This window comes from Ursus arctos, unplaced genomic scaffold (genome assembly GCF_023065955.2).
Source record: "Ursus arctos isolate Adak ecotype North America unplaced genomic scaffold, UrsArc2.0 scaffold_24, whole genome shotgun sequence".
NCBI classification, from domain to species: domain Eukaryota; kingdom Metazoa; phylum Chordata; class Mammalia; order Carnivora; family Ursidae; genus Ursus; species Ursus arctos.
In genome coordinates, this window is record NW_026622919.1 from 32,452,016 (window position 1) to 32,476,136 (window position 24,121).

Genomic DNA, 24,121 nt, shown 5'->3' on the forward strand with positions numbered 1-24,121 from the left:
ACAGAGAATATTAAGACAAATACAAAGAGTCAAGGGTCAAATTTAATACTTTTTTTTTTTTTTTTTTTTTACTGTGAGTATACGGCAGTGAAGTACTACTTGCATAGGTAGGGTGCTCCTGCCTTGATTTGTGAAAAGTGCTAACAGTTTTACCCACCTTCGCAAATGTAAACACAGCAAAAAAGAAAAATGTCTTAGTATTATGAGAATAGTTTTGACCCCATGGAAGTATCTTAAGGACCCTATGGGCTCTGCAGAATATACCCTCAGAACTGTAAGATTAAGCACCCTGTAAAATAAATACTAAGTACAGGCGAACTAAGAAATAAGCATGTTTCCAGATTTACTAGAATTTGTGTACAATTCATCTTAGTAGATGTGCCATGACTTATTACAATTACTTGAGTCAGCCACAGCAGGCCATCCTGTTGGGAATGCACTGTCTTTGAACTTGGAGCCATCAGTCTCTGAGGCAAGCCTCAGAAATTACCTGAGCCAGAATCATGCATTTACGATTGAGTTCTCTTTACCTCAGTTACATGCTATTGCATCACTTGAATCTAGTATAAACATTGTTTAGAAACAGTTGCTACTGTGGCATCATTCACAGATGCGATTTCTCCTGTGTGGTCATATGCCAGTATAAACTCTATAAAATTGACTAAATATTAGAAACTAAGACTGGGTGCAGTAATCTTTAGTGTTCTGACCAGACTCCACTGACCTTAGACCTTAGAAGTTGTGTTACCGTGCTGCTTATGTTGAAGTTAAATGCTAACTAATGCTAATTGCTGAAGTTAACCATGAAGAGTTGGGGCTACTTAACATGCACCTGTTGCCAGAATTCTCTCTGGCATCACCAGTTCTTTGGGACTTACTCAATTAAGAAATACTGTCAGGATCCCCCTAAAAGAAGGCTTTCATTCCCAGAAGCTATGTAACTTTTGGGAACTGGGACCTCCTTCATATTCTGGGCAGCTGGTGTAACAATAATTACTGGAATTATGTCATGATAGGCATATAAAGATCAAAAGGGAAATAAAGGTGCCTTAAATAATTGTCTGGTTCCTTAAATTCTAGGTAAACAGTAGGATGTTGGGATGACACACTAACTTCACAATTACTGTAAATTCCTATGTGGGCCCAGTACTACCTTCAAAGTCCATAAAAGTCACTTTATTGTTATTAGGAAAGTTGGGGGAAGTAAAAGGAATTTTTATAGGCCATGATGTAGAAGCACTGCTAAAAACCTTTGGCCAGTGTGGGTCAGGGAAATGAACATGAAGTACTGCACAGGTGGATTATATCAACTGCTATAACACCTCAATTTTGAGACATAAAAAAACCTATGTTAGATTGTAAGCCCATTGTGTGGGGTTATACCATGATCTGTTAATGCTGGCTATCAGTCATCCAAAAACAGGGCAGGAACACAAACTGCAGTTTGCATCCAATGAGAATACCCTTGAACCCTGAGCCTTCGAGGGGGTACAGCAACACTGTCTTGGGGAAGAAGAGCTATTAACACACAGACCTGACCATGCACAGGAAATGCTCCCCACCCCCTTGTAATCTAATCCTGTGACCAGTTTTTCTCATAAACATTTTTTGTTTTAGCAGCTATCACGAACCATCAGGATCATTTAACCAACTTTTTAAAAAAATTTTTAAGCCTAAGATAACTGTAACTGAGCCAAGTACATGACAGAAGAACATGGAAACGGATTTTCATCTCGAAAATACTTAAGCTGGGTTGGGGGGAGAAATTCAGCTTTTATTGTTAGAATTTAACAGTTTCAAAGCACATCATGGTGGGATCATCATCATACAAAATTCCACCTAGTAAAGTTTTAGGTGGCCGGTGACTTTGTCAATTAGATCTGCTGGTCCTGGCCCAATTCCCAGCACAGTTCTAGAGCCTGGTGCAATCTGAGTACGTCCAGCATCTTGGATTAAACTTACAGTCAGTCCTAGCATTTTTGCATGGGTCAGTAATTCAACCAGAGTTTCTTCATCAGGGGCTTTGACCACCACTTTGGGCTGGCCACAGTATTCCCACTGTTTGAGCAATTCAGGGTTTCTCCTTTGAATTTGCTTATAGGCAGAAACAGCAGCATGAGAGCACTGGGCAGCCACTTTCCCTTTTCCCATCTTTAAGTCATTTCGAACCACAAGAATCATTTTGTACTCCCCACTCTCTCCTAAGATGCTTGCTTCACTTCCGGTCTCTGTGTCTGTCTCGCTCAGCGAGCTTTTGGGGATCATCCCAAAGCGTACACGGAGGCCCCAGCCCAGGCACATGCCACAAGCAACTCCGGCAGCCAAGCTAAGTGCACCAGGATGAGCCAAATACTCCATCACCAAGGATCTGGAGAGCATCTTAAAGGAAAGGAAAAAAGTTATCACTACCTAGCAGTGAAAAGATATAGGCTTATCAGACAAAACACCTTGACAATATATATTAAGCAGCAACATTTTAAAACTATATGAGGTCATCCAGAAAAAAAGCAAAATATATTTTGGATCTTAATGTACTGTTTTTTCTCCCCTGTGTATTCTAAAAGATTCAAGAATACAGGTAAAGCAGTTTAGGTCATTTTTGAATCTCAGCATAAGGAATATCTATCTTGTTCTTGGATACAATAAAGCTCTGCTCCTCAGTCTTCCCTAAGTCTTACAGAGGAAGGAAATACTCCATTTTACCAATCTGTCTAAAGGACCCAAAGAAACCAAGAATAATTCATCCCTTCTCTGGAATATAGTGCTCATTCAATTGTGTCTTCATAATCCAGTGGTTCTCAATGGGGATGGTACCAATCCCTCAGAGAAGTTTCTGGCTGTCACAACAATGGGCCTAGAGTGAGGTGCAGTGCTGACATTTACTAGACTTCAGCATGGAATGCTAAAAGTCTTACGAAGTAAAGATTTGTCCCACTGGAAATTATAGGTGAAAAACGATTAATACCTGAGACTAGAATCCAACTTCATTATACATATGAACACAAAGTATTTTTTACATAGTTCTAATACACATGAATTTACCAGAAGTGTAACTGTCATATAAAACAAAGGAAGATTATCCTTTATCCTTTATATTTTAGAAACAGCAAAGCTGTTGATGGTATTTGAATCACCAATAAAACACCTATATCAGTTTACATTTGAGGCTGTTGGACTCATAATGCTTCCATGTATAGGCACAAACAACCATCAGTTTCTTCTAGTGGAAGAGTAAGCATTTATATATTGACATACATGAGGCCACCTCATTTGTAGCGCTTATAAGTAATAATCTCGATAATGCACTGCATAATCTACATGGCACAGATGGCAGTCAAGTTTCCTTTTCTCATTTATGTTGAAATTAGAACATTATATTAATGTTTTTGAAATTATATGGTAGGCAGATTGTGCAGTATTATCAAACATCTTAAATGAGGATGGGGCACCTGGCTGGCTTAGTCAGTGGAGCATGTACCTCTTGATCTCAGGGCTGTGGGTTCAAGTTCTACACTGGGTGTACTGATTACTTAAAAATAAAATCTTAAAATTTAAAAAGTGAGAACAGCATAGGAGATGTTAAATTTTTTGAGATATAATCCAAGTACTACAAAATTCATCTTTTTAAAGTACACAATTTAGTACAATTTTTAAAAATATATCCACAAGGTTGTGCAACTATCACCACTATCTAATCCCAGAACATTTTCAGTGCCTCAAAAAGACCCCTTGTCAGTTGCTTCCCATTTTCTCCACCTCTGGGCCCCTGCCAATCACTAATCTACACTTTGCCTATTCTGGACATTCATATAAATCAAACCATACAATATGTAGCCTTTTGTTTCAAGCTTCTATCACTTAGCATGTTTTCAAGGTTCATCCATGCTGAGTCATGTGTAAGTACTTCATTCCCATGTTCTTAATGCTGCTCTATTTTGCCTTTCCCAAACAGTCTAGATGAAGTGACAGTCATTTGGACAAGAGAAATGTCAATGAAAAAGGAAAGAAGTGGCAAAGGCATGTCTATATTATCTGGTGACTCACTGGAGGTCTGGTGAGAAAAGAAAGGGAGAAGTTTAGAATGACCTGGATTTGAACAAATGGAGAACAGAGGTACTATTTACTGATGGAGAGAATTTTTGTGAAACAGCAGGTTTGAAAGTAAAAGATACTGAAATCAGTTTAGGATATATTACACTTGGTTTGACCAACAGACATCCTGGTTAGAGATGTCCAGCAACAATAAAAAAGGATACACCATCTTAAAGGTCGGATGATAAGCCTAGGCCAGAAATACAGATTTATGAAAACTTAACATGTAACTGAAGTTACTGAAGTGATGAAAGTGGTGAGGCCACTGGGACAAGTAGTGAAGGAAGGGCTAAAACAGAATCCTAAAGCAATGAACATTGAGGGATCAAAGGAGAGTGACATGGAGTGGCAGAGGTAGGAGGGTCACACACGTTAAGTTGTCAGTACCTAGTTTCATTCCTTTCACTGGTGTGACATCTGGTGACAGGGCTGTACTGACACAGTACTTTCTGGCTCTAGATGACTTTGCAATCAGAAAAAAAAATACTAAACTCTTATTAGAACTTGTATTATCTCATAATGCATCTATCATTTATTTACTACATGAGGTTTACACATCAGCAGGACTTCTGATAATCTAACAACTAGACTCCAAAATACACAAATATTCATTTACATAAAAATTATATACATAACCTCTGTGTCAACAATTAGAAGGATTTTCTCCACCAATTTCTAGGTTGCAAAGTAACCAAATATCCTATATACCAGATTCAGATACTATCTGGAGAAGGGAACTGCATATAGAGGACCTATTATGTGTTGCATAACTTACTAAACCCTTTACTTCCATTATGGTTGTGAAAATAAGAAAAAAGACATGAGCCTCATATTAAAGACAAGAAAAATAAGGATCCAACAGAGAAGCTGCTTATCTGCAGTAACATAACTAGTAAAAGTGGTATAAAAGATACTCATCTACAGATCATGACAGAAAACTTCTCATCTTCTTAACTTTATCTAAAAACAGATATATACCAGTAAGAGTCAGCAAAAACCGAAAGCAGAAAAAGTTCCAGAAATTACCAAGTTTATTGCTTCTGTACCGTATCTCATGAGGTTTCTAATTCTAACATGTTAATACTAACATCTTTATTCTTTAGGATGTTCTAATCTCCTATCAGCCTGATCACATTATCATCTAACTCCTCCAAAAGGTATTTCAGCCTGTCCCCCTACATCCACTACAAACCTATCAATAAAGCCAGTGCTTGTGACTAGAGTAAACATAACTATTCTTAGTTTCATGGATAATCCCGGGCAATGATGGCACTGCTAAACAAACCGTCCTATAAAACCCTCCTCCTGGTGTGTTCTAATTCTTCCACCAGACTAAGCCCCTTTCACCAATAATGCTCTTGATCCCATCCCCTCCTGAACCATGCTTCACCCATTAATCCCACTCCACTAGCTGGACCCTGGCCTTTCAACCTAAAAAAAATCCTTTCCAAAATCCTCTTTGACCCTTAAACCACTGTTTGACTTTTCCTCTTCCCTTTACCTCTAAAATTCTTTAATTGCCAGCTTCCCTTCCCCACTCAACTGAAACTGCTAACAAATTAGACACTTGCTAATTCCCCAATATTGTTGCCTCTTTTTAGGCCTCATCTTGAGCTTTCTCCACAACTCACTGGTAACTTTTCTTTAAACTTTCCTCCCTAAAATTCTTTAATCTAACTTTCACCCTGTTGTCATCTTACCTTTCTGATAGCTTTTTCCCAGTGTCTTCTAGCTCTATGTCCTGTTTGCCCCCGATGTACATGTTACCCCTGCTTACATATTTGGACCTCCTTTCAGTCTATACCTACATTGTCCAATATAGTAGCCATCAATCAAACACAGTTATTTAAACTTAATTAAAACTAAATGAAAATTCAGTTCTTCAGTTGCACTGAGCCACATTTCAAGTGCTCAACAGCTCAACAACTTAAAAGTGGCTAGCGGCCACTCTATTAAGATCTAGAACATTTCCATGAAAGTTCTTTTGGACAGTCATGGTGTATATACTCTCTTTCTATCCAATCAATTGATATTTATGGAGGGCCTATTGTGTACCATGCATTGTTCTGGACCCTAAAGATACAGCACTGAACAAAACAAAGTCCCACTCTTAATAGAGCTGACATCTATTAGGAGGGGAGAGACAATCTCATTTATTCTCAAACTGTCATATGCTGGGGACTCCTAAAGTCTCTCCTGGGCTCCAAACTTGAATTTCCAGCTTCTGCTAGAAGTACTATGAAGTATTCTACTCTGTGTCCTAAACTGAACTCAGTATCTTCCTTTCTCGCTCAAACTTCTTTCTTCTGTAGTCTTGATTTGAGTAACCCTGGACATTTTCTCCTCTATCCTACCACAACCAGTTACCAAACCTTGTTGAATTTATCTGTGTTAAACCTATCTCCTTACCTTTACTACCAGTGCCCTAATGATCTCTTGGCCCAAAACGTCCAAAATTAACTTCTCCAACTGATCTTCCCACATTTGCTTCATGCATGTCCTAGTTCACCTTAGTCCATCTGACATTAAAATTATACTTTTAAAGCACAAATTTGATCCTGTAATTTCCCAGCTCAAAAACCACCAGATAAACGCCTAAAGAATAAAACAAATCCTTAGCATGAATTCAAAGCACTACGCAATTTGGTTACAACCTACTTTATCATTCTAATCTACTCTCCTGCTGCATACTGTACTCTCCAGCCGTACCAAATTAGTAGGTCCCTTCAAGAAGCCATCTCTCCCCAAAAATTATTTTCTATTTTTCTCCACTTAAATACACAAACACAACTTCTTCAGCCACGAAGGCGTGATTCAAATGATACCTGTCTCCGAAGTCTTTATCACCCCCTAATCAGTCATAATTATTTACTCTACATAACCGTTGTAGCAATTACACATAACTACTTAACATCATATTCTCAGCATCTAGTGCCTGGGGCGGGGGGTATCACGTGAAAGGATTAAATATTTCTCTGAACATTTTGTCTGTGTTACACAAACACATTTTTCGGTCGTATTCGTGGAAACCTTTTCTTTCCTCGCAGGACTCAACAACTTCATACGCTGTGGGTATTCAGTAAGTACTCAACAGAATGTGAGGCCTGCGCGGTATTTTTTCACATTCGGAGAGAGCGCATCGATGCTGCCTGAATGGAGGCTTTGCCTGAGAACCAGAAATTCTGGGTCCTTCTCCTTCCCAGGATCTTGGTCCCTTCTTCCAAAGGACAGCTGGCAGAACAGGAACAGTGGCTCCAGCGTCCACTTGGGCGGAACAGTCTACGGAGAAGATGAAAGGCTGGGGGAGGAGGTATGGAATGAGGTGGGAAGAAACATTCCAAGTGGAGAAAGAATGGAGAACGACATCCCTCTCCTTAGCCCTGTGAAGGGCTCACTTACCTAGAGAACCTCCCCACCGCCTCACTGGCGCCTTTGCGATTTGCCTTTCCGGGAGCGAACACGCTTGTAGCCCTCGAGTTACCTCTTCCGGGACTCCTGGATAAGTTCCGGATCAAGAACCGCGAAGAGAACAGTCATTCTTCCTCTCGCCCCGCCCACAGGTCCCGAACCTAAACTCTAACTGAAATCCCGCGACGATCAGCGGAGGTTGCAGAAAGGAGAGGGGGAACTTTTGTCTTTTGGAGGCGGTCCCCGGAGGGGTGGGGGTGGGGAACGGACCGGAAGTGACGCGGGCGAGTTCCGGTTGGCCCGACCCCAGCGGCGGGTGTGAGAGTCGGTCGCGAGCCGCTTGCAGGATCCTGAGATCCGGAGAAACCGGGGTCAGAGCGGGTAGGTAAACCAGCGCGTGGAATTGGGGACGGAAGCCTGAGACTATCTTCAGAGCTTGGCTTCTTCCGGAGCTCTCCCACTTAGACCATGAAGAACTGGGGCACCGTGATTTCGACTTCAAGCAGTGTTTTAGGGCGCTGCTGACTCTGAGTCTCAGTCTGGCGGTAGCCAGGTTATCTGGGACACCTCTTATGCTTGGTTATCAGTACAGTGAACCCATACAGTGGGTTTCGTGTCATTCGCTGCCATTGTCGCGGACTTGGAAGCTGTTCTAAGCTTTTGTACAGTACCCATCTCTTCCTCCCTGGGTGTGTAGGACCTCAGAGTAAATGGAGATCCTCCCTGCTGATGACCAAGCTGTTTCTTAGGACCTGTCAGTTTGACCTCCCCAACCACTGACACATGATAACACATGATACTAAACGTATTCGCTGCTAAACAAAATTCAGGCATATAAGTGCCATCTACAGCGTTGGTGGCCAAGAGAATGGGGCCTTCGCTCCGTTGATCTTTTGCAAAGACCTTTCACGGATCTCCTACTACTTTATGAAGAGTAGGGTTTTCTCTGCCTCTTCCAAATCCCTGACCGGCCCCCCTCCCGTTCTATTACAGTGGAGGTATTTGCAATAAAACCTGGAGGTCAGCTTAATCTCTAAACTTCCAAGAAGCCATATGTGGCCCTGTGTCACACTAAGATTAATGACCTCCAGTAGGTTTAAACTATTATCTTTTGTTTTTCTGCAAATCCATGCAAAAAATCTCACATAGGTTCTGGCACTGTTTATCTGTCATGGAAAGACGGCTCCTTTCCCTGACTTTAATGTCTTTCAATTCTCCTTTGGGGCTGATGTCAGAAATTTTGTAGACAGACTACACTGATCTTTTGGAGAAGCTTGTACAAGTGTTTCTGGTGTTGTAATGGTAGAGAATTTAATGTTCCGACAGCTACTGTCTATTAATTGTATTAGGAGCTGTAATTTTAGTTGTGTATTTTTAGCATAAATGATGATAGTAAGAAATTATTTATTAGGCAACATTTTATGCATTCTACAATGTATTTTTATTGCCCTTTGAAAGAGGGATGGTGGCCAATAGACAAATGTGGCCAATTTGTATGGGTGTGAAATGATTCTATAGTAGAAATCTTTTATATTTTACTTCTTTGCCTATATTATTTTAAAACACTAAAGCTTTTTTTTTTTCCCCTTTGAGGGATATATCCTACTTAATTAATACAGTTTAATTTCTGTGACTCACATTCCAGAATAAAGATTGGTAGGCTACCTAACTTTCTGAACTGTTCTGGATTGTATTGATAAAAGTACTACTTACTTATTTCATAGGATTGTCACATTGGTTAAGTGAGATAGTAAATGGGAAATCACTGTAGAAATGAAAATACGGTGATGTCAGTTTACTCTGAAAGCTGGAAATATATCAGTGCAGAACTCTGTTGTATCATTTCACAATTTGATGTTTTATGTTAAGTGTGTTTTTTTAATCTGAAAATATCACACACCTTTCTGAGTTGATCTTTGCCCTGCTTTTGAACCCAATAAAAGCTACCTAGGAATAGCTTGATACTGTAACCCATTGAATTAGTCACTGTGGTTAATAAGTAGGTGACTGGAAAATGAGTATAGTTCTGCATTTGGGAGTTTAAATCTGATCTTTCTTGGTCATCATGTATCGTCACTTAAGAATTTGCAAGTGCAGAGGAAGGTAAAGTTTTTGGTGCTTATATATAGTTAACTAAGGTTAAAAGTAGCCTTACTTAATTAGTAAAAAAATTTTATCATTTTACCAAAACCCACTGAAAGCAATATTTAGAATTAGAAGCGACCCCTGTGAACATATAGTTATATTCTTCCCCAGAAACAACAGTAATTGGCTTGCCTGAGGTCATATGGTTTAGGTAGTATCGGAACCGGAACTGGACATGAGGTCCCAAGTGTTCTTTCTGTTCTGCTAAGGTTGTCTGCAGGCATCTTTTTATGGTTTGGTAATATTTCCTGGTTTGCATGAAAATGATTTCTTTTATGTATTAAAGGGATTTATAGGTACACATTTTCCCCCCTTTTTAGATGATTTATTCTTGTAAATTCTAGGAAAACAAAAACACGGTGCTTGGCAAGATTTGCAGTGGAATAGAATAAGGAAGGAAAAAAAATTCTATTCTTCACAACAGTTATTCTGAATTCATGCTTCATTACTATCAGATAACAAGGTGTCTTCTTTCTGACAAGTGGAAAAAGAGAGTATCTTTGTTACACATGTCTCTACTGAATGAATGTTGTTGGTAATGTAGGAGGAAACTATTAATTTCTTTGTTCCTGCTAAAAAAAATTTCCCCAAGCTGTTTGTAATTTTAATATTCTGTTATATTATCTATTAACCTGTAGAGTCATTTCTCTATTTTATTCTGTAGGAATAGTTAACTCTGTTTTGTTGAGAACCTTTTTACTTCTACTGATTTCACAAAACCTGTTTAGTCTCTCCCCTTTTTTGGAGATCAGAGGGCTAGGTACTTACTATCACTGCTCTTTTGCCAAGTGCTCTTCGTTGGTGTCTCTCTTTCTCTTTGGTATAGAAATAAACTCCAGATTAGAGAATCTTTACTAACCCCAGAAACAAATTGGATGAGTTAAGTATTCATTTGTTTGTTGTTGTATTAGTTAATAATCTGCCTTCACAGACTTGCAAATGTTTTGAGGGGTAAACTTTTAAAGAGTTTATTGCTTCAAGAAACTCTGTTTGGGAAAGCAACTTTGTATAGGGTTTGCCAAACTGATATATTATGTAAACCCTCTGTAAAGCTCATTTAAAAATATTATGCTCCTTGAAGGTTTTGGAAATTTGAACAGGAGATACTTTTCTGTGTCAGATAAAAGATTAAGGCATTTAAAGCTTAAGGCATTTTTAAATTAAGCAAGGGCAATGCACTGAGTAATCCTATCCCAGCTTAATGGTAATTGCTGAAGAGTTTGTCGGTATTCAGAGATACATAGTCTTTTCAGTAGTTCATTGTGATGTTTTCTCTTGTTGTTGAAGTTCTTTAATAATAACCTTGGTCTTTATAGTTTTTTTTTTTTTTTGGAAGGACTAGGTAGATAGTGTTAAGAGCCGGGGCTAATAAGCTCTTACTGCTGTGTAACCCCTGGCCTAGTTACCTGACCTCTTGCCATCTCACTTTCCTCCTAGACAATGAAGTCAGTACCTTTACTGTTAGGGTTAAATGAATAGATTTAAGTAAAGCATTTAGAATGGCACATAGTTAACCATGACTGTTATCATTGTTACCATCCTGTAGCCTGCTGAGCCGTTGCTAAGAGAAAAGTCTTTCCCAATCCTCTTTGAAAGCATGTCTTTTCATTGCTGCTTACTTGATCATTGTTTGCTCAGTATTTTTGTTTTGTTTTGTTTCAAGTTTTTATTTAAATTCTAGTTAGTTAACATACAGGGTGGTATTGGTTTCAGGAGTAGAATTTAGTGATTCATCACTTACATTTAGTGCTCATCACGAGTGCCCTTCTTAATGCCCATCACCCATTTAGCCCATCCCCCGCCCACCTCCCTCCATCAACCCTCTCAGTTTGTTCTCTATAGTTGAGTTAGTTCCCTCTTTTTTCCCCTTCCCTTTGATCATGTTTTGTTTCTTAAATTCCACATATGAGTGAAATCATATGGTATTTGTCTTTCTCTGACTGACTTATTTCACTTAGTATAATACACTCTAGCTCCATCTGTGTCATTGCAAATGGCAAGATTTCATTCTTTTTGATGGCTGAGTAATATTCTGTGTATGTGTGTGTGTGTGTGTGTGTGTGTGTGTGTGTGTGTATGCACCACATCTTAGTTGATGGGTGTTTTGGCTCTTTCCATAATTTGGGTATTGTTGATAACGCTGCTATAAAGGGTGCATATTGTTTGCTCAGTGTTTAGTAAGTGTTCAGTAAACAAATATGTGTACATTTCATTGTGTGTATATTTTACAATATATGTGAGATTCTTTTAAAAATGATATATTCCTGTAGGCTGTTCTTTCAACCTTTTTGTATTATTGCTAATAGTTCACATTATTTGTTTAAGCCATAACAGAATTTGAGGTTGAGATTTGAGAATTTGATGTTTAATGATATCTTCTACCACTTACTTTCTTTGCATAGGAAGATTATTCTGCAGTGACATCTATTGCCATATCTGTTCATTCACCTGGTCAGTGAGCAAAAATCTTGTATCTTGGTCTTTTACCAGATTTTGGGGAAAACAGTGGGAGCAAAGACGAACATATTTTAGTTGGGAGCCTGACAGAGAAACAGGTATTTCAGTCGGGAGCCTAACAGAGAAGAAAGTAAATACAGAAATGAAAGAATAAACACAGTCTAATAATTATTATGAAGTAAACGAGGGTCTGAGAGAGAGTTGACATGGATATGTGCCTGTTTGAGACTCGAGCACAGTATATCTGGAATACGGCGACATGAAATGAGGTAGGAAACATACTCATGGTCCAAGTTATATAGAGCTTTGCAGGCCATGGAAATGAATTTGGATTTGATTTTGGGTGTAATAGAAAGTCCTTCTACAGTTTCAAGTAGGGGAGTAATAGGATTTATAAGAAGTCCACTCTTGTTTATATGTGAAGGATGAATTGAAGGGGACAAGAATAAAAATGGAAAGAGAAGTTAGGAGTCCATGGCAGTAGTCTATGTGAGAGATGAAGATGGCCTGGACCAGAGTGGTGACAAAAAAGTGGAGAGCTGTAGGTGGATACTAAATATATTTGGAATAAGACTGGGTCCTGGATTAGATATGAGGAGTAAGGAAATGAGAAGAGTCGGGGATGACTATGCTTCTGGATTTAGTAACTGGGTGGATGGTTGTGCCAAGTACTGGGAGAGGGAAGATTTGGGGAGGACTAGGTTTGTTACAAGAAGGGGGATGGGAATGAGGAAGAAAGGACACGTTAAATTTGAGATGCTTAGAAATCATCCACATGTGCTCTTAGGTGTGCAGATCTAGAGATCAGGACCAGAAATACAAATTCAGGCTAGTATTTTAAACTAGAGGACCAGAGAAATCACTTGGAAAGACAGGTGAGAGGAGAGGGCTGAGGTCAGGTAAAAGAGAACTGGCGAAAGGGGGCCAAGGAATGTTTGAAGAAAGAATGAACAGAGGGACACCTGGGTGGCTCAGTCTGTTAAGTGTCTGCCTTCAGCTCAGGTCATGATCCCAGGTCCCCGGGATCAAGTCCCACGGAGCCTACTTCTCCCTCTACCTGTGCTCCCCCCGCTTATGTTTTCTCTGTCTCTAACAAATAAATTTAAAAATCTTAAAAAAAAAAGAATGATCAGATACACAAAACTAGTAAAAGTGGTTACATCTAGCAAGGAGTATACTAGATGAGGGACAGAGGAGAATGAGATTTTTCATTTTTTTCATACATATGTATATACACACATATATACATATATATTTGTATATATGTATAACATATACACACATATACATGTATATTTGTATATATATTTATATATGTATATGTATAAAGCATGTGAAAGTTTTTACTTATTCAGAATTCTTTTAAGAAAGGGTCAGCTCTGGGATGCCTAGGTGGGTCATTCCGTTAAGCGTCTGCCTTTGGCTCCTTAGATCACGTCCGCATCAGGCTCCTTGTTCAGTAGGGAACCTGCTTCTCCCTCTGCCTGCAGCTCCCCCTGCTTGTGCACTCGCTCTCTCTCTCTCTCTCTCTGACAAATAAATAAATAAATAAATAAAATCTTAAAAAAAAAAAAAAAAAGAAAAGAAAGGGCTAGCTCTGTCAAGTCTTGCTTGCAAGTCTAAATGAGACCAAAGCCCAGTGAAGTTAAAATCGGAGATCTGGGGCGCCTGGGTGGCTCAGTCATTAAGCGTCTGCCTTCGGCTCAGGGTGTGATCTCAGGGCCCTGGGATCTCGAGCCCCGCATCGGGCTCCCTGCTCCACTGGGAGCCTGCTTCCTTCTTCCTCTCCCACTCCCCCTGCTTGTGTTCCTTCTCTCGCTGGATGTCTCTCTCTCTCTCTGTCAAATAAATGAATAAAATCTTTAAAAAAAAAATTCGGAGATCTGACTAACCACTTCCTTATTGTTGAGTCTGGTTCCTTCCAGAAACTTTCAAGTCTCAACATTGCAAAAAGCATTTAATCAAAGAGAATATACAGGGTTCTTCTGCCCCTTGTAGTTTTTAAGATCTGTTTATAGAAGATTTTAGTACTGCTTCAATGGGACAGAAGAATTCTTTCTTTCTTTCTTTCTTTCTTTCTTTCTTTCTTTCTTTCTTTCTTTCTTTTTTTCTTCCTTCCTTTCTTTCTTTCTTTCTTTCTTTCTTTCTTTCTTTCTTTCTTTCTTTCTTTCTTTCTTTCAAGATTTTATTTATTTATTTGACAGAGATAGAGACAGCCAGCGGAAGAGGGAACACAAGCAGGGGGAGTGGGAGAGGAAGAAGCAGGCTCATAGCAGAGGAGCCTGATGTGGGGCTCGATCCCACAACGCCGGGATCACGCCCTGAGCTGAAGGCAGACGCTTAACCGCTGTGCCACCCAGGCGCCCCAGAAGAATTTTCTTTAATTTTTTATTAAGTAATCATAGGGATATCTCTAGGATCTCTATAACTCCAAAAGTCTTTTTTTTAGAAATTTAAATATTTGAGGGGCACCTGAGTGGCTCAGTCGGTTAAGCATCTGCCTTCAGCTCCTGTCTTGATCTCCAGGTCCTGGAATAGAGCCCCTCATCAGACTTCCATGCTCAGCAGGGAGTCTGCTTCTCACTCTCTCTTTCTCTCTCTCCCTCCCCATCCCCATGACTTGTTCTCTCTTTCTCTCAAATAAATAAATAAATAAATAAAATATTTTTTAAGAAATTTAAATATTTGAATTTATCAGTACCTTAATAACTATTGGTTATTAACTATTGGATGCATCTCAAAGTATGTCTAGCAGATAGTATGTACGCAGTAAATATTTGTTAAATGAGTAAATGAATATCCATTTTCACTGCCATATAAAATTTCGTTGTATAATTGTATGCCAATTTATTTATTTGTTCTTCTGACAATGGACATTTGAGTTGTTAGAGCTTTTGCTGTTAAGACTGATGTTGCTAAAAATGTTATTGTACGTATCAACTCTTCACGTCTGCAAGCGGTTCTTTTGGCTGTATGTTTAGGCTTGAATTGCTAGCAAGAGTATACCAGTATTCAGTTTTTTACAAATTGTCTTCCTAACTTTGCTATTGTCTTAACTTCTGCTGAAAGAATCCATGTAAAGAATGGTGTGGTGGATTATAAAATTGAGTGTTGAATTGCAAAATGGTCACAAATTCTCATCATTGTATGCATACCTCTTTGTAATGTTAATTTACTGTTACTCCACTCCTTGACTCTGTACTTGGCTATGTGACTCCCTTTGACCAAGAGGACATTAACAAGTGTGATATAAGCAGAGACTTGAAAAACTTGCACATTGGGGTTGTCTTCTCTTGTGGCTCTTTAGAACCCTGAGCCCATCATGTGAAAAAAGGCCAGACTAACCTAGGGCATAGGGGACCTTACATGAGGCATCCCACCAGAGACCTGCCTAGCTCAAGAGCCAACCTAGTCCAGACCAGAATTGCCTGGCCTAACTCACAGAATCATGAGAAATACTGAATGATTTTTTTAAGTCACTAAATTTTGGAGCTAAACTGTTACATGGTAGAGCATACTTGATAAAAATGGTATCTCACTGTGATCTTGATTTGTATTTTTTGATTGTCAGTGAGATCAAGTAGGTATCTTCATTATTGGCCATATATATTTCCTCTGCTATGCAATAACTCTTTATGTCTTTTGCTTGTTTTACTTTTGTAGGGTTGTCTGTTTCTTAATATTTTAAATTCTTTATATAAGCTGCCTACTTAGTCCTTTTCAGTTATGTGTCTCTGGTTTATCTTTTCACTTCAAATATCTTGTAATGAATATAAGTTTTAATTTCAGCGTTCTATTTATTAGTCTTTTCCTTTATGGATAGCTCTTTTTTGTGTGTCTTAAGAAATCATTCCCTATCCCAAGGCAAAAGGTATTTATATTTTCTTCTAGAAGTTTTGCTTTTTGACTTTTAAATCCTTGATCCATTTAGAATGGAATTTTATGCATGATTCAACGTAGTAATCCACATTTTCTTTTCTTATATAGATAACCAATTTGAATAATCTCTTCTTTCCCCACTGCTCTATCTTGCCATAAAGAGTTCCAAAAATATAAGAATCTTTTGAAATGCCCTCTATTCTGTTCCTTGGTTGGTTTCTCTATTTCCATACCTATACAAAACACTTCATTCTTTATTACTGTAATATATGTGTATAGAGAGAGAGAGAGAAATACTCTGGACACAAGAACTTTGTCAGATACATGGATCTTGCAAGTATTTTCTCTCATTCTGTGGCTTACCTTTTTGGTTTTCTTAACAATGTTTCAAAGCGCAAAAGTTTTTAAACTTGGTAAAGTCATTTATCAGTTTTCTCTTTTATGGTTCATACTTTTTAAATCCTAAGAAACATTTGTCTACTCCAAGATTGCAAAGATTTTCTCCTGTTTTTTTTTTTTTCTAGGAGCTTTATAGTATTAGTTCTTACATTTAGATCTATGATCCATTTCAAATCAGTTGTTGGATTTGAGAAATAAGGGTCGATGTTCACTTTTCTTAAGAATATTCCGTTATTCTAGTACTATTTGTGGAAAAGACTTTACTCTCACCATTGAATTGCTTTGTACCTTGTTGAAAATTAATTGACCCAATATATATGGGTCTAATTATGTATTCTATATTCTGTTCCATTGATCTGTTTGTCCTTTTGCCAGAACCATACTATCATTACTCTAGCTTTATAATAAATCTTGAAGTCAGTTGTGCAAGTCTTACAACTTTGTTCTTTATCCAAATTGTTTTAGCTATTCTAAGTTCTTTGCATTTCCATATAAATTTGAATCGACTTATCACTTGATTTTTTAAAAAGCTTGCTTAAGAGGCGCCTGGATGGCTCAGTTGGTTAAGCATCTGACTTTGGCTCAGGTCATAATCTCAGGGTCCTGGGATCCAGTGAACATCATCCGGCTCTGCACTCACTCTCTGTCTCTTTCTCCCTCTGACCCTCCCCTGCTCATGTGTGCGTGCTCTCTCTCGCTCTCTCTCTCTCTCAAATTAAATCTGAAAAAAAAAAAAAGTTTGCTTGAGTTTTGAGATTGCATTAAACCTATATATCAGTTTGAGGGAAATTGTAATAACAATATCAAGTCTTTCAAATAATGAACATGGTTTATTTCCCCATGTATTTAGGCCCTCTGTAATTTCTTCCCTTGTTTTTTTAGAATACGTCTTTTACATATGTTGTTAAACTTACCTCAAGTATTTTATGTTTTCAGATGCTGTTGTAAATGAAATTTTTCATATTTAATTTTCTAATTGTTTATTCCAGGTATTTAATAGCAAGAGTGTTGGTTTTACCTCTTAAACTGTGACCTTGCTAAATTCATTTATTAGTTATAGCAGTTCTGAGCATTTTTCAGTTTTCTCTTATTTCAACCCATGAGTTATTTAAAACTGTGTGCATTAGCTTCTAAGTCTGTACAAATGTTATATTTTTGTTACTAAAGTTTGACATAAAGTTTTTAAAAGATTTTATTTGAGAGAGAGAGAGAGCAAGTGCCTGCGCTTTCACCAGTTCCCCCCTCCCACATGAGCAAGGGGGAGGGGTAGGTTCAGAGGGAGAAGCAGGCTTCCCGCTAAGCGGGGAGCCAGACGACATGGGGCTCAATCCCAGGACCCCAGGATCATGACCTGAGCCAAAGGCAGCCGCTTAACTGACTGAGCCACCCAGGCAGCCCTTGTTTGATGTAATTTCTGAGTTATCGGAGAATGTGGTCTGTGATGCCCATTCTTTGGAATATGTTGAGACTGGTTTCTTGGCTTAATCATGATAAGTGGCTTATGAAAAAATTTGCATTCTCTAAATGTCAGATGCTGAATCTTATATATATCTATTCCTACATTTTATTTCTTCTTTCTTAAGGCAGTTTTATTCTTTTTTTTTTCAAAGATTTTATTTATTTATGAGAGAGAGAGAGAGAGAGAGAGCGTGAGCTTGCATACGAATTGAGGGGAGGGGCAGAGGGAGAAGCAGACTCTCCTCTGAGCAGGGAGTTGGATCCAGGACTATCCCAGGACCCTGGCATCAAGACCTTAGCTAAAGGCAGACACTTAATGAACTGAGCCACCCAGGTGCCCCCTACATTTTATTTCTTAATTGTATTGTTAAAATCTTTTATCTTTGCTTAACATTTTTTTTTTGTTTGTTTGCTTGAAATATCAGTAACTAACGTTGTTTTGGAAATCTCCCGATATAATGTTGGATTTATCCATTGCTCTATGTATTTTTAACAATTTTTATGTTATAAATTTTGATGCTATATTGTATTAGTTCTTTCAAATTTAGAATTGTTATATCTTCCTTCTGAGTTAAACCTTCTAACAGTATATTCTCTGTCCCTAATAATGACTTTTTATCTTTCGTCTTATTTTCAGCCTATGTCCTTATAAAAAATCAAAATACAATTTGCAACCTTTTCAAAGTGATAAGTTTAATCTGTTTATGTTTCTTTTGATTATTGACATATTTGGACTTTTTTCTATCAAGTACTATTTCGAAGCTCCCCAACTTTAGGACACATTAGTTCTCATCTTTCTCTTCCAGGCTTATATGTCATTATCCAAATTTCAGTTCTTTTTAAAATTATCATCACAGACCCTTTTATTATTTTATACAATACTTGGTTAAATACTCTTATTTATTGCTTACTATTAATTTCTTTATTTTACTGGGCACACAATTCTAGACTAGCTATTTTATCTCAAAACTCTTTTATTATTCCATTGTTTTTTGGCTTTTATTGTTGCTCTTGAGAATTCTGCTTTCATTCTAACTGTTCTTCCATTTTTATTTAATTAAAAAAAATTTTTTTTATTTTTAAAGATTTTATTTATTCATTTGAGAGAGAAAGGGAGAGAGAGAGAGACAGAACACAAGCAGGGGGAGTGGCAGAGGGAGAGGCAGACTCCCTGCTGAGCAGGAAGCCTGATGCGGGGCTCAATCCCAGGACCCAGAGATCATGACCTGAGCTGAAGGCAGACTTAACCCGATGAGCCACCCAGGTGCCCCAGTGTTCTTCCATTTTTAGCAATGTGTTCTTTCTTTCCGGCTTCTTTAAAGATCAAGACCTCCTTACTTTAGTGTTCTGCAGTTTGCAGTGTTTCTGGGTAGGATTTACTTTTATTTGTTCTACTTGGGATATATTTTACTTCCTAGATTGATGGACTCATTTTTGGAAATTTTAGGTCTTTATCTTTTTGAATTTACATTTCTCTCATTCCTTATATTCTTCTGGGATTGCAATTAAAGAAATAATACACCTTCTCATTCTGTCCTCTGTGTCTCTTATTTGCTTATATTTTCCATCTTATCTCTGCTGCATTCTTAATAAATTCCCTGGATAGCTCATCCAGTTCACTTCATCTGTGTTTGATCCATGCATTTAATCCATACATTGGCTTTTAATTTCAACAGTTATTACTTCTGGAAGTTCCATTTGCTTTTCTTTCCTTCAAATCTATTCAGGTGTGATAGTTTTTATTGTGTGTTCATCTTTGTAATTGCATCCTTTGTTCTGCAAACATTTTATCCATAGCTATTCTGTAATATACTTAATCTGTAATTGAATCTCTGATATCTGTTGTTCTTTTCCTGAAGAGGTAGGGGATTGATGGGGCCAAATGGAGGGGTCTGTACTGATAATGACTTGTTTTCTGGGACTTTTATGAGTTTATTGATTGATCTTATTCTGCTGGAGTCCAGCAGACCTAATTTACAAAGAGGGTTTACTTCTACTTCTGCTGAGAGCTAGAAAGGCAGCTCTAATTTGGGACTACATCAGTGGCCCTTGTGGTTGTAGCAGAGGAAGTATTCTCTGCCTTCTTTGGGTCTCCTGCTGGACCTAGGAATTAAACTGATGTAAGACATATTAATAGGAGAAAAGCATACAAACTTTACTAATTTTTTTACATGTAAATGGGAACCTTCACAAGAGAATAAAGACCCCAAGAAGTGACCAGAGGAGGACGCTTTTATACCTTGTAGACCAAGAAACAATACACTTGTGAAGAATTGACAAGACAAAGGAGTTTGATCTAGAGGTAGTAAATGGTGAAAAAATAACTAGGAAGATAAAGGTTAATTTAACAAAAGTTTGTTTGTACAGATTTATCAGACCCAAGTTCCCATCTCTGGTAATAAGAATGTCTTCCTTCCTCCTGGTACAGGGAGGGTACCTTTCACGTGGGAGTTTTATTTCTTGCTTTCAGGAAGAAAAAGGAGAGTCAAAGTGTCCGTTTTAAGAAACGAAGTGCCATTTCTTAAAAGTGCCTTTAATTCAAAGTAATCAATATGCCAAAGTGGCATATTTTTAAGATGACATTCTGTTTTTCTTCATGGGGTTTTGCTGAGAGAGAAAGTCACTAATACAGCTTCCCACCTCCCAAGTTCAGTCTTTCTACAGGGATGTTGCTCTCAGAATCTTTTCTCAGGGTAGCTTGAGCCCTCTCAATTGCTGGTTGCTCCTATCCATTTCCTTTCTACTGCTCAGGTTTTCTTCTTTTCCCATCATGCCTCACAACCACCTGGCTCTTAAACCATTCAGTCTCTCTGGGTCTGTTGTGTAGTTTACTTATTTTTTTGGAGGGATAGAAGGGACCTTGGAGACCGCCTCTTCCCTTTGTGAAACCACTGATTTCTCAAAGAATATATCCAATCCAGGGTCCAATTTTTACGGAGAGGAGGGAATCCTCAAACTTCCTAGTACATGTACCTGACATCATATAGTAACTGTTACTGAAAAGTTTAATTTATATTTTTCCATGTGTAGTATTTTAGTTTATTATTTTATAAAACCCCTTGAAGCCATTCGGATGCAAAGAATTCATTGTTACACATAATGACAGCATGATTTATATACTCAGTAGGTTCTAATTTTTTTAAGATAGAAGTAAAGGTTCATAAATGATTGTTATCAGGAAGCTGTTTAATATTTAAGAGAAAATGAAATCCAAAATACCCTTTAAAGTAGGCAAAGAATGACAGTTCAACGTAGGAAGTGCTGTAGGTCATTCTGGTCTCTTTAATGTTGAATGACCAAAAAATACCAACGGTTATTTCCATTTACCCATCTTAATGGGTGTAGTGGGAGCATTACTACCATTTCAATGGATGGATAACATATAGCAAGTTCTAGTATTTTTCCAAACTGTGGATTTTAAAAAAAACCTGTTTCATAGATCATAAAGCTTGGAATTATCTGTATCAAATCCTTCATTTTGATTTAGATAATCTGAAATGTGTACCTTTGTCATTTGCAAATATTCTGTGATTTAACTTACTCTCTTATTAATGACTCGTACGGGCTAGTTTATATTCCTCAGGTATTTAGGGGCAATAAAGTAGGGAGTCTGTTAAGCAATCCGAATTTAAAATTTTGTCAGAAATACACAAACAGTAAAAACCCACAAAGAAATGACTGAAAGAAGCAAAGGTGAAGTCATCCGATTTTAATGACAGTCCATTATTTGTCTGTTTGTGATAATCAACAGAGCTGAGAGTTCTCTTAATTCTACTAATGGGAATTGTTTGTAAGTACTAGAACATGCTGAACTTTTGGAACTATTTTATTATCATTTTATTTTTTCTGTGACTCTGGAATTCCTTGGTGAGAATTGAAAGGACTCTAACTAGATTGTTTTGTGTAGTAGAAGAAACATTGAATTTGGGTGTGGAAACGTGAGGTCGAACCCTAACTTTGCCATCTATATGCTGCTGAATTGCAATTTAGGACCCGTCCAGTCCTTGAATTTCTCATTTGTAGAAGAATTAAAATAACTGTGCCCTACAAAGGGTTGTTAGTATCAGTTTAGCTAATCTGTATGTAAACTATAAATCACTATACAAAGTAGTTATTGTTACGTAAATCCAAACCCTAACCTTGGGCTAGGTAGAATTCTTAGACTATTAGAATAGAAAGAAAATTATGGCAGTAATTTACTTTATGTGTCTGATAATTGGATGCGGAAAGACAGAATCAGAAATGTGGAGTAACATTCCCAAGGTCTCACAGTTAGCTGAATCTCCCAATTTTGGAATCTTACTCCTTTTATTGTTTTTTTTTTTTTTTCTTTTTGATAGTATTTCTTTTTTTTTTTTTTTTTTTAATGATTTTTTATTATATTATGTTAGTCACCATACAGTACATCCCCGGTTTCCGATGTAAGGCTCGATGATTCATTAGTTGTGTATAACACCCAGTGCACCATGCAATACGTGCCCTCCTTACTACCCATCACCGGTCTATCCCATTCCCCCACCCCCCTCCCCTCTGAAGTCCTCAGTTTGTTTCTCATAGTCCATAGTCTCTCATGTTTCATTCCCCCTTCTGATTACCCCCCCCTTTCTTTATCCCTTTCTTCCCCTACTGATCATCCTAGTTCTTATGTTCCATAGATGAGAGAAATCATATGATAGTTGTCTTTCTCTGCTTGACTTATTTCACTTAGCATTATCTCCTCCAGTGCTGTCCATGTTGTAGCAAATGTTGAGAACTCGTTCTTTCTGATAGCTGAGTAATATTCCATTGTATATATGGACCACAACTTCTTAATCCAGTCATCTGTTGAAGGGCATCTCGGCTCCTTCCACGATTTAGCTATTGTGGACATTGCTGCTATGAACATTGGGGTGCATATGGCCCTTCTCTTCACTACGTCTGTATCTTTGGGGTAAATACCCAGTAGTGCAATGGCTGGATCATAGGGTAGCTCAATTTTTAACTTTTTAAGGGACCTCCACACTGTTTTCCAGAGTGGCTGTACCAACTTGCATTCCCACCAACAATGTAGGAGGGATCCCCTTTCTCCACATCCTCTCCAACAATTGTTGTTTCTTGCCTTGTCTATTTTTGCCATTCTAACTGGCGTAAGGTGGTATCTCAGTGTGGTTTTGATTTGAATTTCCTTGATGGCTAATGATTTTGAACATTTTTTCATGTGTCTGTTAGCCATTTGTATGTCTTCATTGGAAAAGTGTCTGTTCATATCTTCTGCCCATTTTTTGATTTGTTTATTTGTTTCTCGTGTATTGAGTTTGAGAAGTTCTTTGTAGATCTTGGATACCAGTCCTTTATCTGTAGTGTCATTTGCAAATATCTTCTCCCATTCCGTGGGCTGCCTCTTAGTTTTTCTGACTGTTTCCTTGGCTGTGCAGAAACTTTTAATCTTGATGAAGTCCCATAAATTCATTTTATCTTTTGTTTCTCTTGCCTTTGGGGATGTGTCATGAAAAAGGTTGCTTTGGCCGATGTCGTAGAGGTTGTTGCCGATGTTCTCCTCTAGAATTTTGATAGATTCCTGTCTCACATTGAGGTCTTTCATCCATTTGGAGTTTATTTTTGTGTATGGTGTGAGAGAGTGGTCAAGTTTCATTCTTTTGCATGTAGCTGTCCAATTTTCCCAGCACCATTTATTGAAGAGACTGTCTTTTTCCCACCGGATGTTTTTTCCTGCTTTATCAAATATTAGTTGCCCAAAGAGCCGAGGGTCCATTTCTGGGCTCTCTATTCTGTTCCATTGGTCTATGTGTCTGTTTTTGTGCCAGTACCATGCTGTCTTTGTGATCACAGCTTTGTAGTACAGCTCGAAATCCGGCATTGTGATGCCCCCAGCTTTGTTTTTCCTTTTCAACAGTTCCTTGGAGATTCGGGGCCTTTTCTGTTTCCATACAAATTTAAGGACTGTTTGTTCCAGTTCTTTGAAAAATGTCCTTGGTATTTTGATCGGGATAGCATTGAAAGTGTAGATTGCTCTGGGTAGCATGGACATTTTAACTATGTTAATTCTTCCGATCCATGAGCATGGAATATCTTTCCATCTTTTTATGTCTTCCTCAATGTCTTTCAAGAGTGATTTATAGTTTATAGAATATAGGTCCTTTACGTCTCTGGTTAGGTTAATTCCAAGGTAACGTATGGTTTTTGGTGCTATTGTAAATGGGATGGATTCCCTAATTTCTCTTTCTTCGGTCTCATTATTCGTGTATAGAAATGCAACTGATTTCTGAGCATTTATTTTGTATCC

At 38.0% G+C, this 24,121-nt stretch overlaps 2 protein-coding genes across 7 annotated transcripts in view; one reads left to right on the top strand and one right to left on the bottom strand.

Annotated features, from left to right (window-relative positions):
- Positions 1-1,753: 1,753 nt before the first annotated feature.
- PTRH2 (peptidyl-tRNA hydrolase 2) lies at positions 1,754-7,727 on the bottom strand. 6 transcript variants are annotated; one of them, XM_048223746.2, is made up of 3 exons: positions 7,492-7,727; positions 4,480-7,371; positions 1,754-2,379 (listed from the first exon to the last, which is right to left on the bottom strand). In XM_048223746.2, exon 3 carries the CDS (start codon positions 2,377-2,379, stop codon positions 1,840-1,842), a length of 540 nt encoding a protein of 179 aa, XP_048079703.1. In that variant the 5' UTR covers positions 4,480-7,371; positions 7,492-7,727; the 3' UTR covers positions 1,754-1,839. The 6 variants fall into 6 exon arrangements, with proteins under 6 accessions (XP_048079703.1, XP_026373259.1, XP_026373261.1 ...); XM_026517474.4 differs by having other exon boundaries at positions 7,123-7,371; positions 7,492-7,706; XM_026517476.4 differs by having other exon boundaries at positions 7,185-7,390; positions 7,492-7,706.
- Positions 7,650-24,121, top strand: part of VMP1 (vacuole membrane protein 1) — a 131,586-nt gene continuing 115,114 nt past the window's right edge. The window contains exon 1 of the mRNA XM_026517472.4: positions 7,650-7,881. The gene's annotated coding sequence lies outside the window, so the exon portion shown is untranslated. The remainder of the gene's footprint in view (positions 7,882-24,121) is intronic.

What these genes read in the sequence shown, in the direction of transcription:
- PTRH2 (XM_026517474.4), bottom strand. Translation starts at nt 7,155, where the DNA reads ATGAAGTTGTTGAGTCCTGCGAGGAAAGAAAAG. An exon ending in GTCCTGCGAGGAAAGAAAAG is followed by an intron (nt 2,380 to 7,122) that starts GTTTCCACGAAT and finishes CTTTCCTTTAAG; the next exon opens with ATGCTCTCCAGATCCTTGGT.